Here is a 15,283-nt window from a genome sequence, read left to right as displayed (position 1 = left end):
AATTAGATAATTTTGATACTGACAGAGTAACAGGCTTGCCTTGTTCGACAGTCCACCATTTTGCTTTTGTATTTTTGAAATGCTTTTATCACAGATTGGTGAAGGTTGTTAGCAAAACAACACAATAGAATAAATTGCTGAATCCCAATAATTTTCTCACACAAACCTTCTTAATTGAAACTAAAATTCCATAGTTACTAAAGTTTGTTATCATTTCTTCGGTTCTTCTTCTTGGTAAATAAGTTTATTCCAAAGTATCTATGGGTTTGCACTGTCCAGCATAATACCCATCAAAATCTCTTCTTCAACTCTAGTATACAGTATACACGCCGTAATCTCCGATTCCATGCACCTTAATTTTAGCCAGTTATCTCCTGTGTGGAACTTGTCCTGGTTGATGTTTAAATGTTCTATTTTGTTCCAACACTCACCGCTTGTCTTCCTTATACCACTCGAAATCTGCTGGTGGGACAGCCAAAACCTCACAGTGCAGCATCCCAGAACGCCCCACTGCAACGTCTGCACTCTGAGCATATGTAATAGAGGGAGCATCTGGAAAACAATACATAACCAAATATATAAAAAATTGATAACTGCATTGTGATGTTTCACTTGCAACTGTTCACCAAATAACATAGTAATTTTAGCCTAGAAATTATAGTTGGCAAAAATAACATGCAAACACTTAATCCATTCAAATTTTAACTTTTAATTTTGCATTTTAATGCAGGATATTAGTCAGTTTATTTTAAATGTGTTACCACCTCCACGAAGTTGGCAGACAGAGGAATGTCATATGAATGTGTTAACCATTCATATTGCCAGTAGTAATTTCTCAGCTTAAAAGGGGAAATTTTCCACTTGGTTCCTGGCAGAGAACCATGACCACCAGTAGTACATACCAGCAAATTGGACACCCCCAGGCCATGATTTTCTGCACATTTGGATGAAAAATCACAGGCTGGAGGTCCACAATTTCCTGATATGCACTCTCGGCAGGGGATGTTCATGCGGGGCGTGCTGAATTGGATAGTCTCTCCTGTAATGTTCAAAGGATAGTACAGGGCACTATTAAATTGTGTTTTTTTACAATTTCATACAATAATTTTCATACAGATTCATGACAGAAAGTCTTTTTCATTTAAACAATTTTTACTTTTTCTCCTCTTTATCTTGAAGATGATAACTAATGCTAGCCCGGTGTGGTCAGTCTTCAGATACTTCACCCAACTAGCTCTTTATGTATAAGTGAGTACCAGCAGCAAGTGATTCAGCAATGGGGGTAGATGGAAATCATTTCAGCTCAATCTGATTCAACCTCACCTGACATCTGCTCAAACATATTGGACAGAAAATCAGGAGTAGAGATGCTGAGGCCAAGTGTAGCATCATCACTCCAACTGAGGCTGGCTCTCATTATGCTGGCTGGAGATAGAATTTGGGATCTTCTTCACTGGCATCAATATCACACCATATAGTGCATTTACCCACTGAGCTAGCAGGGGACCTAAGCTACCTTTCAAAGTTCTGTACATCTGATAGAAGCAGGCCCCAAAATTCCACAGGTGTTCTCCCAATCTCCCACCATTATTTGGTGGGAAGTTGGGGGAACTATCAGGGAAATGGTGTAGGTAACTGAAAATGGCTATTTTACACCACTTCTCCGAGGGTCCCACCGATCTCCGACAAAAGTTACGGTGGGAGATCTGGATAACCCTCCCGGAAATTTCAGGTCGTACTGAATACAATGATGCAGCACACTGGAACGGAATGTGGCTGCAATTCCTCACAAAATAAATTCCCAATCATGGCTATGTGTCAGGGTATGTACTGAACAAAAGACAAGTGCTTCCACACAGGGAGGGAACGAAAGTCAGAATGTTGCATCATGGTGCTCTCCTCCGAATGACAAGTTACTGAGCTGCAACAGCAAAGTCATAGAAGCAGGCTGTTTGGTTCAAGTATGGTGTGTTATGTTTTTGAGATCTATGCAGATATCTTTTTCATACTCAATGCCTAAGACTACTCCCCTAAGTAAGCCCTTGATCCCGATGAACTGGATTGTGCCTTTATACAGTTAATATCTGGTAATGTAGTGAGCCCAGGAGTTGAACAGAAGCTCATCACTGTATTTAGCTTACTAGATTTATCACAATCCCCCCTCTTGATTGCCTAGGCTTGAAAAGTGTGAGAATAAACACTCTTATCAAATCGTGGCTTAATAACAACAGATAAGTCGTAACAAAGACAACACAGCAGATGACAGAACATGTGCATTCCTGCTTGAAGACAGAAAGTAAGATCAGCCATGGAGCTTCATTAATATTATTATTAATACTGGACATGAGAGAGTATCCCTTAATATAACATCACATGAGGTTCTTTGCTTATTTTCTGGTAAGTCTCCTACTTTTCTCCTGATGGCCTCAAGAGAACTGATGGACATGGGGTGAGGGGAGCAAAGGTAGTTGTTTTATGTTGGAACACTGACTGGCAAATCACCAACAGGGAGGAAGTCATTGTCCCAACCCTTCTGACTAGGAAGACCAAGAGAAAAGAGACAAAGGGCTATATGGTCAGTCAGGTTTTAAACAAGAGACTCTGAGGCATAGGCTTGGGGCCCACAGCTGGAACCTAAAATGCAGGAGGTCAGTATTTGCAGTTAGAAGTTGCCTAGAAAGAAAGATGATGCCAAAAATTCAAGTATCAGCCCATGAATGGGCACATGCTTTATTATTTCCCCCCTATTTTTCAGGAGAGAAATGAAATTGAGTTAAGTAAGCAGTACTTGCTTTGATTATTATTCTGTGTGTTCACTTGACTCATCTAGTCACATTTAAAATACTTACCCCCATATCAGTTCCTTTCTGAATTTGATTGGCTGTACCCTGCACACATTGGTCAGCTGGCTCAGTGAGCTGCTCCCCAGCTGGTGAAGGGTATCTCATTTCTAGCAACAACAACTTTCATTTATAAAAGAAAGAACTTGCATTTATATAGCACCTTTCACAACCTCAGGATGTCCCAAGGCATTTTACAGCTAACTTTTGAAGAAAGCCATTGTTGTACCATACTAAACATGACAGCCAATTTGTACATAACAAGGTTCCACAAACAGCAATGAAATAAATGACTAGATTATCTGTTTTAGGTGTTGGATGAGAGATAAATGATGGCCAGAACACCAGTAGAACACCACTGTTCTTCTTCGAATACTGACTTGGGATCTTTAACACCCACCTAAGAAGACAGACGGCGCCTCAGTTTAGCGTCTCATCTGAAGGACGGCACTTCCAACGGTGCAGCACTCCCTCAGTAGTGCAATGAAAGCCAGCTAGATAAAGTGCCTTTAACGTAGAAAAATACACCGAGGCACTTTACAGAGGAGAAAAGGAGCAATGAACGTGCAGAAAGGTCAAGGTAGACAAGGAGGGATAAAATGCCAGGGTCACAGAGGATATTGTTAGTGGGTGAGGGGTTAAGTGACGGTCATTAGCAAGGGTAACGAGGGGGACATGGCACCTGAGACAACTGCACAAATGGTCTCAAACTTTAAGACAAAGAAATCCATGAGCTTCTCACGCTTGATATTGGAGATGATGGTGAAAGGGGCAAAGGAAGAGGTTTCAGCAGGTAGTCTGTTGCAGAAAAAAAGGGTTGTGGGTTGTTCTTACCATCCAGACTGATCCTGGGGTAATAGAGACTGTGGCAATAATGCTTAACACGGTCCAACCAGATTTAGCGATAGATAACGACCAGTCGTGTGATGGGTGCACTTGAGTCTCGGGCCCTCATTTACATCGAGTTACATTCAGTCTATAGCACAGAAATAGGACATTTGGCCCAACTGGTCTATGCCAGCATTTATGCTCCACACAAACCTCCTCTCTCCCTACTTTATCTACTCCTATCAGCATACCCTTCTATTCCTTTCTCGCTCATGTGCTTATCTAACTTCCCCTTAAATGCATCTATGCTATTTGCCTCAACTACTCCTTGTGGTAGCGCGTTCCACATTCTTACCACTCTTTGGGTGAAGAAGTTTCTCCTGAATTCCCTATTGGATTTATTAGTGACTATTTTATATTTATGGCCTCTAGTTTTGGACTCCCCCACAAGTGGAAACATTTTATCCACGTCTACCCTATCAAACCCTTCCATTATCTTAAAGACCTCTATCAGGTTACCCCTTAGCCTTCTCTTTTCTAGAGAAAAGAGCCCCAGCCTGTTCAGTATTTCCTGATAAATATATCCTCTCAATTCTGGTATCATTCTTGTGAATCCTTTTTGCACTTTCTCCAATGCCTCTGTATCTTTTTTATAATATGAAGACCAGAACTGTGCGCAGTACTCCAAGTGCGGTCTAACCATGGCTCCACACTAGTTTAACATAACTTCTCTGCTTTTCAATTCTATCCCTCTAGAAATGAACCCCAGTGCTTGGTTTGCCTTTTTTATGTCCTTATTAACCTGTAGTCTACTATTAGTGATATGTATCTGTACCCCGAGATCCCTTTGCTCCTCTACTTCCCTCCTATTACAGTACTTTTGGGGTTAAAACCAAGGTTAAAGCCCATTTTTTAGACTCTTATTACCCAAGCAATATGGGGCTTCCTTATTCTTCCTACCAAAATGAACCACCTCACACTTATCTATATCAAAATTCATTTGCCAATTACACACCCAGTTCATTAATGCATTTTAACGCATTCTTCCTTTGTATTAACTACACCCCCCAATTTGGTGTCGTCTGCAAATTTTGAAATTGTACTTCCAATTCCTAAGTCGTTTATGTAAATTGTGAACAACAGTGGTCCCAGCACTGATCCCTGAGGATCACCACTTCCCAACTTTTGCCAGTCTGGGTAGCTACCCTTAACCCCTACTCTCTGTTTTCTGTTTTGTAGCCAGTTTGCTATCCATTCTGCTACCTGTCCCCTGACTCCACATGTCTGATCTTAGTCATGAGTCTACAATGTGATACTTTAACGAAGGTCTTTTGAAAATCCAAATATATTACATCTACTGCATTACCCTTGTCTACCCTTTCTGTTGCTTCTTCAAAGAATTCAATAAGGTTAGTGAAGCATGACTTTCCCTTCTAAAATCTGTGCTGACTACTCTTTTTATTATACTTTTGTTTTCTATATGTTTTTCTATTACATCAGAATGAAGATCCCATTATCTTTCCTAACACCGATGTTAAGCTAACTGGTTTATAGTTCCCTGGACTTGTTCTATCTCCCTTTTTAAATATAGCAATTACATTAGCTGTCTGCCAGTCCTCTGGCATTATTCCATTTTCTACTGAATTTTTATATGTAATAGTGCCTCATGTTATATGTAATTTTATGTAATAAAAGGGAATTAAAGGCAGGAGGAGATGGACAAGGAAGAGAGAGGGAACAGGACTGGGGAGAAAGCTAATTCATAGGGGCTTGGGTCTGAATGTAGGGGAAAAATCATAGATTACATAAACAGGAGCGGTCTGGAGTCTACAAGGAAATATGGAGAATGTCAGTGTTTGTCTCTGGGAATGTTTATACTGGCATGGTCAAATGTGCAGTTCCCTGAAAGGATTATTTCCTTAAGATAACGTTGTTTTAACCCCAAAAATACTGTAATGAAAATACAGAACAAAAATACATCACAACAAAGCATTTGTTTGGGAACACCAAGGGGTTAACATTTCCTCTGTTGATAATTTTACCAAAAAAGCTGATGTAAATATAAAATGGGAAAGCCCATTTTTTAGTCATGCCTAAAAAGTTTTGATGGGTTGATTTTCACCCACTAAAAGGAATAATGATAAATTTGTACAAGGCAGTGGCTAGGTCGCAGTTAGATTGTGTGCAGTATGTTATGGAAAGGACATTAAAGCTAGATTCACCAAGGTGATGCCAGGGGTGGGAAACTATAATTACAAAGAGAGACTTGAGATCCTGGAAATATTTCCACTGGAGCAGAGAAAGCTAAAAGGAGATTTAACAGAGGTTTCTAAATTTATGAAGGGTTATGACACAGTGAATAAAAGATGACTATTTCCTCCTGTTAGGGAATCAGTGATGGAGCACATCAATTTCAAATTATCACTGACAGTGAGGAAAGAGTTCAGAAAAAATGAATTTATGCAGAGTGTTGTTGGAGTATGGAATGTTTTGCCACATGGAATCGTTGAGGCAGAGACCTATGTATCTTTTAAGGGAAAAGTATTTGAGGTAGGGGAAGATACAGGGCTATGGGAAGAGAGTGGGTAAGTGTGTTTTTGTTTTGATTGCTCTAGCATAGACAAAATGGGCTCAATGGTGTCCTTCTGTGCTATAAACTCCTATGGTTCATTGGGAAGAAGGGGAGATAGTGCTGATTGTTACAGAAACTACTCTGCAAAATAAACTAAGTAGTTCCACCAGCAACAAAAGCTCGAGCTGGCAATTGAGAAATTGCTTCAGGAATCAGTCCAGCAATATAAATGCAGCAGAAAAAAGGCATGAAACCAATTCTACATAGTGTAATACAATGGGGGTATGAGTGGACCTTACAGATTGTGAAGGCATTCTTCCAGTGTGCTTTGATTTTTAAAAGCTTTAAAACTTATTCTTTGAGATTTTTACAGGAAAAAAAAAGAGTCATGCAATGTTCTACTTGAAGTAACCTGATCTATGAATTCTGTAGCCCAATATACTCAAAGTAAACCAAGGCAGGTAGATCACAATCTCTCCTACTGGCAATTTCACTAATTCAGGTGAGGTCCAACTCATCAGCCATGAGTGTTGTTCACAATGGTACTCAATGAAGGCTGATGACAGTGGTTGAAGACAGGATGGAAAACTTACAGATAAATGAAGCTGTCTTGTACTTCAGAGTGAGGGAATGGCAGAGATACTTAATGGGTATTTCTCTTTTACAGTTTTTACAGAGGACGGTGAAATTTGGACTGTATAGGAATCTGAAGAATATGTGGAAGACCCACTATTGGGGATAAATATTCAAGAGAAAATTATACTAAAACAGTTAATGGAACTACAAGTAGAAAAGTCACCAAGTCTAGTTGGTATGTATCTCAGAATACTGAAGGAGGCTGACAAGGACATAGTGAAGGCGCTAACAATAATTTTGCAAAAATCTTTGGATTCAGGAATTGTGCCAGTGGACTGGCAAATGTCACACCCCTGTTCAAACAGGGGTAAGGAATAAAACAGGAAATTATATGTCAATTCTTCTTAACTCGGTTGGTGTCGACTTTTAAGGATGGAATTTCCTGTGGGGATGTAATTGGGAAGTTACACATGAAATCACGCCCATCATGTTCCCATTTTACTGATGTCTATTAACACCCAAATTTCCTGCCAATCTCATTAACATACACCGGAACGTAAAAATGGACGTAAACAGCAGAATTTTAAATTTGTGGTATTGGGAGATTGCGAGGCTGAGGGACAATGTAGGTCAGCAAGCAGCCATGCAGTTGGAGTGACAACTTGGTTAAAAATATTTCTATTTCTTTATCTGTAAGAATGAAATAGCATAAATTTACACAAATAGATTAGCTGTATCTGTAGATAAATATGAGTCTCTGTGTCAGGCCAAGAGTGAGCAAGTAGGAAATATTGATTGCTGAGCATATCTATGTTTAGTGCATGGGAATGTTGCAATTTTCAAGGTGTTGAATGGAAGCTATTATAAGCTTACTTGCAAAAATTCCTTGTAAAGTTTGACTAAATTTGTTCCATTTTTAAAAATGTGGAACAAATGTCGTTCAACAATGTGTTAAACCATTAAACACCTGTCTAAGCACAGCACTCTTTCTCCTTTTAGAAAACAAGAAGAATGAAAAGAAGCAGCTTTGTTGACAACTTACAGTTAACAGTGATATGGACTTTTTTCTCATCGGCAGTGGAAACTTCGTTGGCAGCTTTGCACTCATAAAAGCCTGCTTGGTATCTGTTGATCATGAAGATTTCCAGGTATTCCTCTTCTTCTTCGATTTCCCTGGCTAAAATAGAAGTTAAAGAATGTATTATTTAAAGAAATAATATTGCATAATCACACTTTTTGTTCCATAATACTCAACAAATCTAGAGGTGAAATGAATCATAACTTGCATTGGTCGAAGTGTTTCTACATGATATGTGTTTATACATTTGGCTCCTGAGATGTTCTATATGAGTCAACTCAATCAAAAAGATGCCACTAGAGTTCAGTCATCAGCATCAACAAGTACAACATTGATCGAGTACCATATAATCTGAGCTCACCTCAACAATATCTAAGATTGGACAGGGCACAAATTGATGTGCTATTAATAACTGAACTACATTGGAAAACAAGACTGAGGGGTGACCAGATAGAGGTCTTCAACATTATGAAAGGGTTTGATAGGGTAGACGTAGAGAAGATGTTTTCACTTGCGGGGGAGACCAGAACTAGGGGCCATAAATACAAGATAGTCACTAATAAATCCAATAGGGAATTCAGGAGAAACTTCTTTACCCAGAGAGCGGTAAGAATGTGGAACTCGCTACCACAAGGAGTAGTTGAGGCGATTAGCATTGATACATTTAAGGGAAGCTAGATAAATACATGAGGAAGAAAGGAATAGAAGGATATGTTGATGGCGGTAGATTAAAAAGGGTGGGAGGAGGCTCGTATGGAGCATAAACACTGGCATGGGCCTGTTGGGCCGTATGGCCTGTTTCTGTGCTGTGCATTCGATATAATTCTATGTAATTCTACCACACTACAGTTAGCATCATCAGAAGGTTCACATTAAATGATTACAGTCATATACAATCACAAGAACAACTTGTATACTACTCCTCCCGTGTAGAGAAGCATCTCAGAGAGGTTGGAGGAAGTTGCAAAGATAGGGAGTGGCATGGCAATGGAGGAATTTGAAGGTGAGGATGAGGATCTTGGAGCCCAGCAAGAACTGGAACAATGGAAATATCGGCCTTGGTGTGGGTGAGTACACGACCCACTGCATTAGTTTAGGGATGTTAATAGAATTGAGGCCAGAGTTGCATAGCTGTTTGTGAGAACCAAAGAGGATTGCTATAGTTTGGCGTTATTAAGCTGGAGAAAATTATCGATGACCGATTGCTTAATGTCAAAATAGGCAGTTGAAGGGGATGGAAGAGGCGGAGAGGTAGAGCTGAATGTTGCTGGTGTACACGTAAAAGCTGATCTCATGCTACTGAAAGATGTTACCAAGGGCTAGCAGGTAAATGATGGAGGAAGGGGATAAGGATGGGTCCCTACCATTCACTACCGGTGACTTAACCGGCATGAGAAGAGAAGCCATTTGAGGGAACATAGTGTTGATGATACAAGTTCAATAGAACCAGGAGGGAACAGTGCCATAAAAGTGGACTGTGGAGGAGAGATGTTCAAGGACATCTCATGTATAGATCTAAAAAGGTGACTGATATTTAGCATAGAACAGAATGGATTTTTATTATTGCAATGACACGGTATTATTGGGTTTAACTCAAATTAGTATAACAGAATTACAGTATTACAAACTTATTTTGGGTACAACTTAAAAACCATGACAACAAAATAAAAGGCTTGGATGAGAAAAGGCAATTCAGTGCACTGAATGACATCCTTCTGTAATCTTAACTGTCCTGGCCTAGCATGTAACATTTTGAATGTCCCTAATGTTGTGATGGTATGTGCAGATTCTGTGTCACCCAGGTGGTGTGACCTCAGCCTTGTCTTCACAAAGATCTAAATGTTGGGTTCTCTGATATTATTAATCATATTTTGAATGTTGTTTCAAATTCAGAAAGGGTTTGAAGCCACATATAGGAGGACAGGACACATCTGGGGCTCAATTTAATTAAGAATACCGCATCATGGTGCTTTATTTGTGCCCTTAAGTTGAGTGAAACATAATTTAGTTCATCAGCACCAGTTTAGATTTGCATACACAAAATCTGGTATAATATATGAACCAGAGACACATGTACATATTGTGAATTCTGATATCAAGATTTGATGGGTATTATCTGTCATTTTAAGATTTGTCTTACACAGAGCAATACAAGAGAAAGTTGAAAAGATTCCTTTCACAGTACTTCACAATTTCACAAATCTGAAGTGGGAAAAAACAAGCATAGAGAAGTTGTGCTTGATTTTTGCTGGGACAATGCAACAATGGTTATGAGTACAGCCCTGCAGCCATGGCTCAAAGCCACTTTCTTCCTTAGAGAATACATTTCATTGTCAGAATATGTTTTTTTACAATGAACACAAATATCAGCAACAATTCCCCTTCCCTGCTTTGCTTGTGGCTAACATAGAAATATTGATGATCTTCCCAAATATTTTCTGCTATCTGTTGCTGAAATAAACTAAAAGAGATTACTTTTGCCATTATCTAAAATGACAAAGTTCACTGTGTAATATCTCTGAAATTAATTGTACTTGGTATATTGAGAGCCTCAATACATTATGCCAATACCTTTAGGATCTCAATAGTATGTGTAATTATAACAGCTATTATATATTATGCATGGTGTGTTACTCTCAACCCTATTTGCTGTGGTTGAAAATATTAATATTGAAAGAGTGGAATTGGAAATGGAGCAGAGCACATCATTTATGGCATGAGCACATTTTCTAGAACAAAATGAAAATGAAAGGGATTATATGGGTAGATGAATGATCTAGTTTATAGAATCTGTGCTGTTTTAATATTGTGGTCTAATTTCAGCAAGTGAACAGCATAGTAACTACACTTATGCACACAATTACTTGATACAGCTATATAAAGAATGCATTAAAATGTACTAAATGTAACAAATTCATGCTGCACTAGACTTAATGACATTTGCCAAAAGATTCAGACTGACACTAATATTCAAATCCGAACCCGGCTGAGGAAGTTTAACAGCTCCCTAATTTGTGTATGATAAGTAAACGTTACGAACACATTTCTAGTATTATGAAGAAGATGATAAATATCTCTACGTAAATCAGAAGACAGGAATCTAGTCAAGGGGTTTCACATTATGAGCAATGAGATTGGATAATTGCCATAAATTGATTTTGAGGCATGTGTTATTTTTTTTAATGTACATAAAATATATATTTTTTCTTTCATAAATAGGGTTTCTTACTGTTGCAGACTACTCTATTTGTTTGATGTGGATGTCCTCAGATGAAAGCAGTGCCACATAATGTAGGACCTGAATGCATTTTGATTTATGTCACAGGCCCTAAAGATACAAAGAGTTCACACATCTGAGCCCTTCTTAATACATTTATCCAACAGTGAGCAGGACTTAATAATGCAAACAGCAAAAGCTGGTTCATAGGCACTGGTCTCAGAGAATCTAAGCGAAATAAGCATCAACATAAAAGCAGCCAAAGATCCCGTGGTGCTATCCGAAAAAATGCAAGGATTTCTCCATGCCTTGGCCAGCATTTCTCCCTTAAAAACCGGCTTAATTGGTCATTCATCTCATTGTGGCACATGGGACATTGCCTACAGGACAATAATTACTGCACTTCAAAGAAATTATTTGTGTGAAGTGCTTTGAGATATGATAAGGCAGTGTATGAATGTAAGCATTATTATTAATTCAAATGAGCAATTTCAGTGATGTCACAAACCACAAGAGCAAAACTTGAACAGATTATGAATGCCAACATAATCTTAAGAGTTAACTGTCAAATATTTAATCTAACACATCTGTTTTTCTTCATAGTATATAGTTTATGATTTATTACGTTTCTTTACATATTCATTTTTATACTGCCATGTGGTAGGCAGAATGAAGCCTATCAGATCAAATCTGTGAGCATTATGCTTATTGCTCTGTGCCAGTGCTAATCTTTTATCTAAAGCTTAGCGGCTCGGCCACCAGTGACATAACTACCCTTTCAACTTCCATTAATGAGCCTATCTGGCTGGTCAGTTATCAACAGTTTCCTGCATTGCTGCTAACTTGCCTAGATCAGGTATCAGATTACAAAGCTCTTGATAACTTGGTTATGAACACCAGGGGCACGATTTTAAAAGAAAAGAACAGGTGCGTTGGGGGTGTGGGGGGCAAAGAAAATCAGGTTTTGAGGAGCGGGCAGAAATGCCGGCTCCAACCCACCGAAGAACGCCGACGACCCAGAGCCATCTGGGTGCGGGCGCTGTTCCCGAACCTGGAAGTCCTGCCGGCAATGAAGCTGGTGGGACGATATTTAAAGCAGTAATTCAAGTACTTAAAGTACTTGAAATGTACATAAATTTAATTAAGAATGAAGGCAAGTGATTTCAACGCTGCCTCAACGTGTTTCCCGTGCTGCGTGAGGCACGCCATGGGAAAGTAGTCGTGTTTCAGCCGGCAGCCATTTGGACATTTAAATCCCTGTTTGACAGATGGGGATAAAACGTCAGTTATTGCAGCAGGGCACTCAGTTCTCTCAGGCAAACTTTTCGCTGGAAGATCTTTGTGTTCAGACTGAAAATCCTTGGTTTCCACTCAGAATTGTTCTGATTACACATATTTACCAACTTTTCGGATCCCCTCAAACTGACACCATCAGGATGGGGGGGGGGGCATGATGGCTGCATTCACCAGTACATCCGAGGATGAGAAACATCACCATCCTCACCAGGCACAGTGAGCACTTCCACCACTTGTAGCTCCACAACAGTGCTGCGCCACAGGCACCTACACAAGAGCAGAGAGGAGAACAACAGAGGGAGTGACGTTGCAGGAGGCACTATTCTCGTCAGAGGGTCTACAGACAGGGGCTGAGCTTCGTGGACCTCTCTGAGGAGCAGTGCATATGGAGGCTCAGAGTGAGTCGCCAGGCGGTCGCAGACATTTGCAGCCTTCTTCCTGCCGAGCTGCTCCCGGCTGGGCCTGGCGGCATCTCATTACCTGTCGCTGTTAAAGTGACTGCTGCCCTCAATTTCTTCGCCTCCGGATCATTCCAGGGTGCCACCGGGGACATCACCGTGGTCTCTCAGTCACCTGCCCACAAGTGCATAAGGCAGGTCACTGACGGTTTGTTTCGCAGGGCCTCGCAATACCTCAAATTCCCCATGGACGACCTCAGCCAGACGGAGAGGGCAGTGGGTTTCGACTCTGTGTCTGGCTTCCCACATGTACAGGGTGCAATCTATTGCACGCATATAGCAATTCGAGCACCTCCACAAGAGCCAGGACTGTTCATCAACAGAAAGTGATATCACTACATCGACACTCAGCTCGTTTGTGACCACCGCAAAAGATTTCTTCACGTGTGCACCAGATTCCCTGGCAGCTGCCATGATTCGTTCAGCCTGAGGGAATCTAACATCGTGGACCTCTTCCATGCACCGAACAGCCTTAAGGGCTGGATATCCCTTGCACACTTGGTTCATGACACCTCTGAGGAATATCCCGGCTTTAGTGCTGAAGACTTGTGCTCCAGAACTAGCTGCGCCTCTAGCCAAGCTGTTCCAGTACAGCTACAACACTGGCATCTACCCGACAATGTGGAAAATTGTCCAGGTATGTCCTGTCCACAAAAAGCAGGACAAATTCAATCCAGCCAATTACCGCCCCATCAGTCTACTCTCGATCATCAGCAAAGTGATGGAAGGTGTCGTCGACAGTGCTATCAAACGGCACTTACTCACCAATAACCTGCTCACCGATGCTCAGTTTGGGTTCCGCCAGGACCACTCGGCTCCAGACCTCATTACAGCCTTGGTCCAAACATGGACAAAAGAGCTGAATTCCAGAGGTGAGGTGAGAGTGACTGCCCTTGACATCAAGGCAGCATTTGACTGAGTGTGGCACCAAGGAACCCTAGTAAAATTGAAGTCAATGGGAATCAGGGGGAAAACTCTCCAGTGGCTAGAGTCATACCTAGCACAAAGGAAGATGGTAGTGGTTGTTGGTGGCCAATCATCTTAGCCCCAGGACATTGCTGCAGGAGTTCCTCAAGGCAGTGTCCTAGGCCCAACTATCTTCTGCTGCTTCATCAATGACTGTCCCTCCATCATAAGGTCAGAAATGGGGATGTTCGCTGATGATTGCACAGTGTTCAGTTGCATTCGCAACCCCTCAGATAATGAAGCAGTCCGAGCCCGCATGCAGCAAGACCTGGAGAACATCCAGGCTTGGGCTCATAAGTGGCAAGTAACATTCACGCCAGAAAACTGCCAGGCAACGACCATCTCCAACAAGAGAGAATCTAACCACCTCCCTTTGACATTCAATGGCATTACCATCACCGAATCTCCCACCATCAACATCCTGGGGGTCACCTTTGACCAGAAACTTAACTGGATCAGCCATATAAATACTGTGGCTACACGAGCAGGCCAGAGGCTGGGTATTCTGTGCAAGTGACTCACCTCCTGACTCCCCAAAGCCTTTCCACCATCTACAAGGCACAAGTCAGGAGTGTGATGAAATACTCTCCACTTGCCTGGATGAGTGCAGCTCCAACAACACTCAAAAAGTTCAACACCATCCAGGACAAAGCAGCACGCTTGATTGCTACCCCATCCACCACCCTAAACATTCACTCCCTTCACCACCGGCGCACTGTGGCTGCAGTGTGTACCATCCACAGGATGCACTTAAGCAACTCGCCAAGGCTTCTTGGACTGCACCTCCCAAACCCGCGACCTCTACCACCTAGAAGGACAAGAGCAGCAGGTACATGGGAACAATACCACCTGCACGTTCCCCTCCAAGTCACACACCATCCCAACTTGTAAATATATCGCCGTTCCTTCATTGTCGCTGGGTCAAAATCCTGGAACTCCCTTCCTAACAGCACTGTGGGAGAACCTTCACCACATGGACTGCAGCGGTTCAAGAAGGCGGCTCACCACCACCTTCTCAAGGGCAATTAGGGATGGGCAATAAATGCCGGCCTCGCCAGCGACGCCCACATCCCATGAACGAATAAAAAAATCCCATCAGCGAGCAACAGCATCAATACAATGACAGCCACATTGCCACCAGATCAGTCATTGAACATGCGCTAGGATGGCTGAAGATGCGTTCTGGGGGAGCGGGCAGGAAATTGGACATGAATTTAGATTTGAGGTTAGGATCAGGTCAGCCATGATCTTATTGAATGGCGGAACAGGCTCGAGGGGCCGATTGGCCTACTCCTGCTCCTATTTCTTATGTTCTTATGTTCTTAATATGCACTAGCGAGAGTGGGTCGCATTAGAGTAGTGTGTTGTGTTGTACAACATGGAGCAAGAGAGAGGGGTACCGGTTGATGAGGCCCCATGCCTTCATCCAGAATCCACATCTGCAATGAACAT

At 41.4% G+C, this 15,283-nt stretch overlaps 1 protein-coding gene across 1 annotated transcript in view; it reads right to left on the bottom strand.

The window, feature by feature from the left end:
- The window catches only part of LOC137327226 (limbic system-associated membrane protein-like), a 693,787-nt gene that overhangs the window by 106,348 nt on the left and 572,156 nt on the right, over positions 1-15,283 (bottom strand). Inside the window, exons 4-5 of the mRNA XM_067992822.1 lie at positions 7,859-7,993; positions 432-552 (exon numbers count right to left, since the gene is read on the bottom strand). Coding sequence (XP_067848923.1) covers positions 432-552; positions 7,859-7,993 — 256 coding nt within the window. The remainder of the gene's footprint in view (positions 1-431; positions 553-7,858; positions 7,994-15,283) is intronic.

This window comes from Heptranchias perlo, chromosome 11 (genome assembly GCF_035084215.1).
Source record: "Heptranchias perlo isolate sHepPer1 chromosome 11, sHepPer1.hap1, whole genome shotgun sequence".
Classification (NCBI taxonomy): Eukaryota; Metazoa; Chordata; class Chondrichthyes; order Hexanchiformes; family Hexanchidae; genus Heptranchias; species Heptranchias perlo.
Note: the sequence above shows the minus strand (reverse complement) of the source record. Positions and strands in the feature narration are given on the sequence as shown.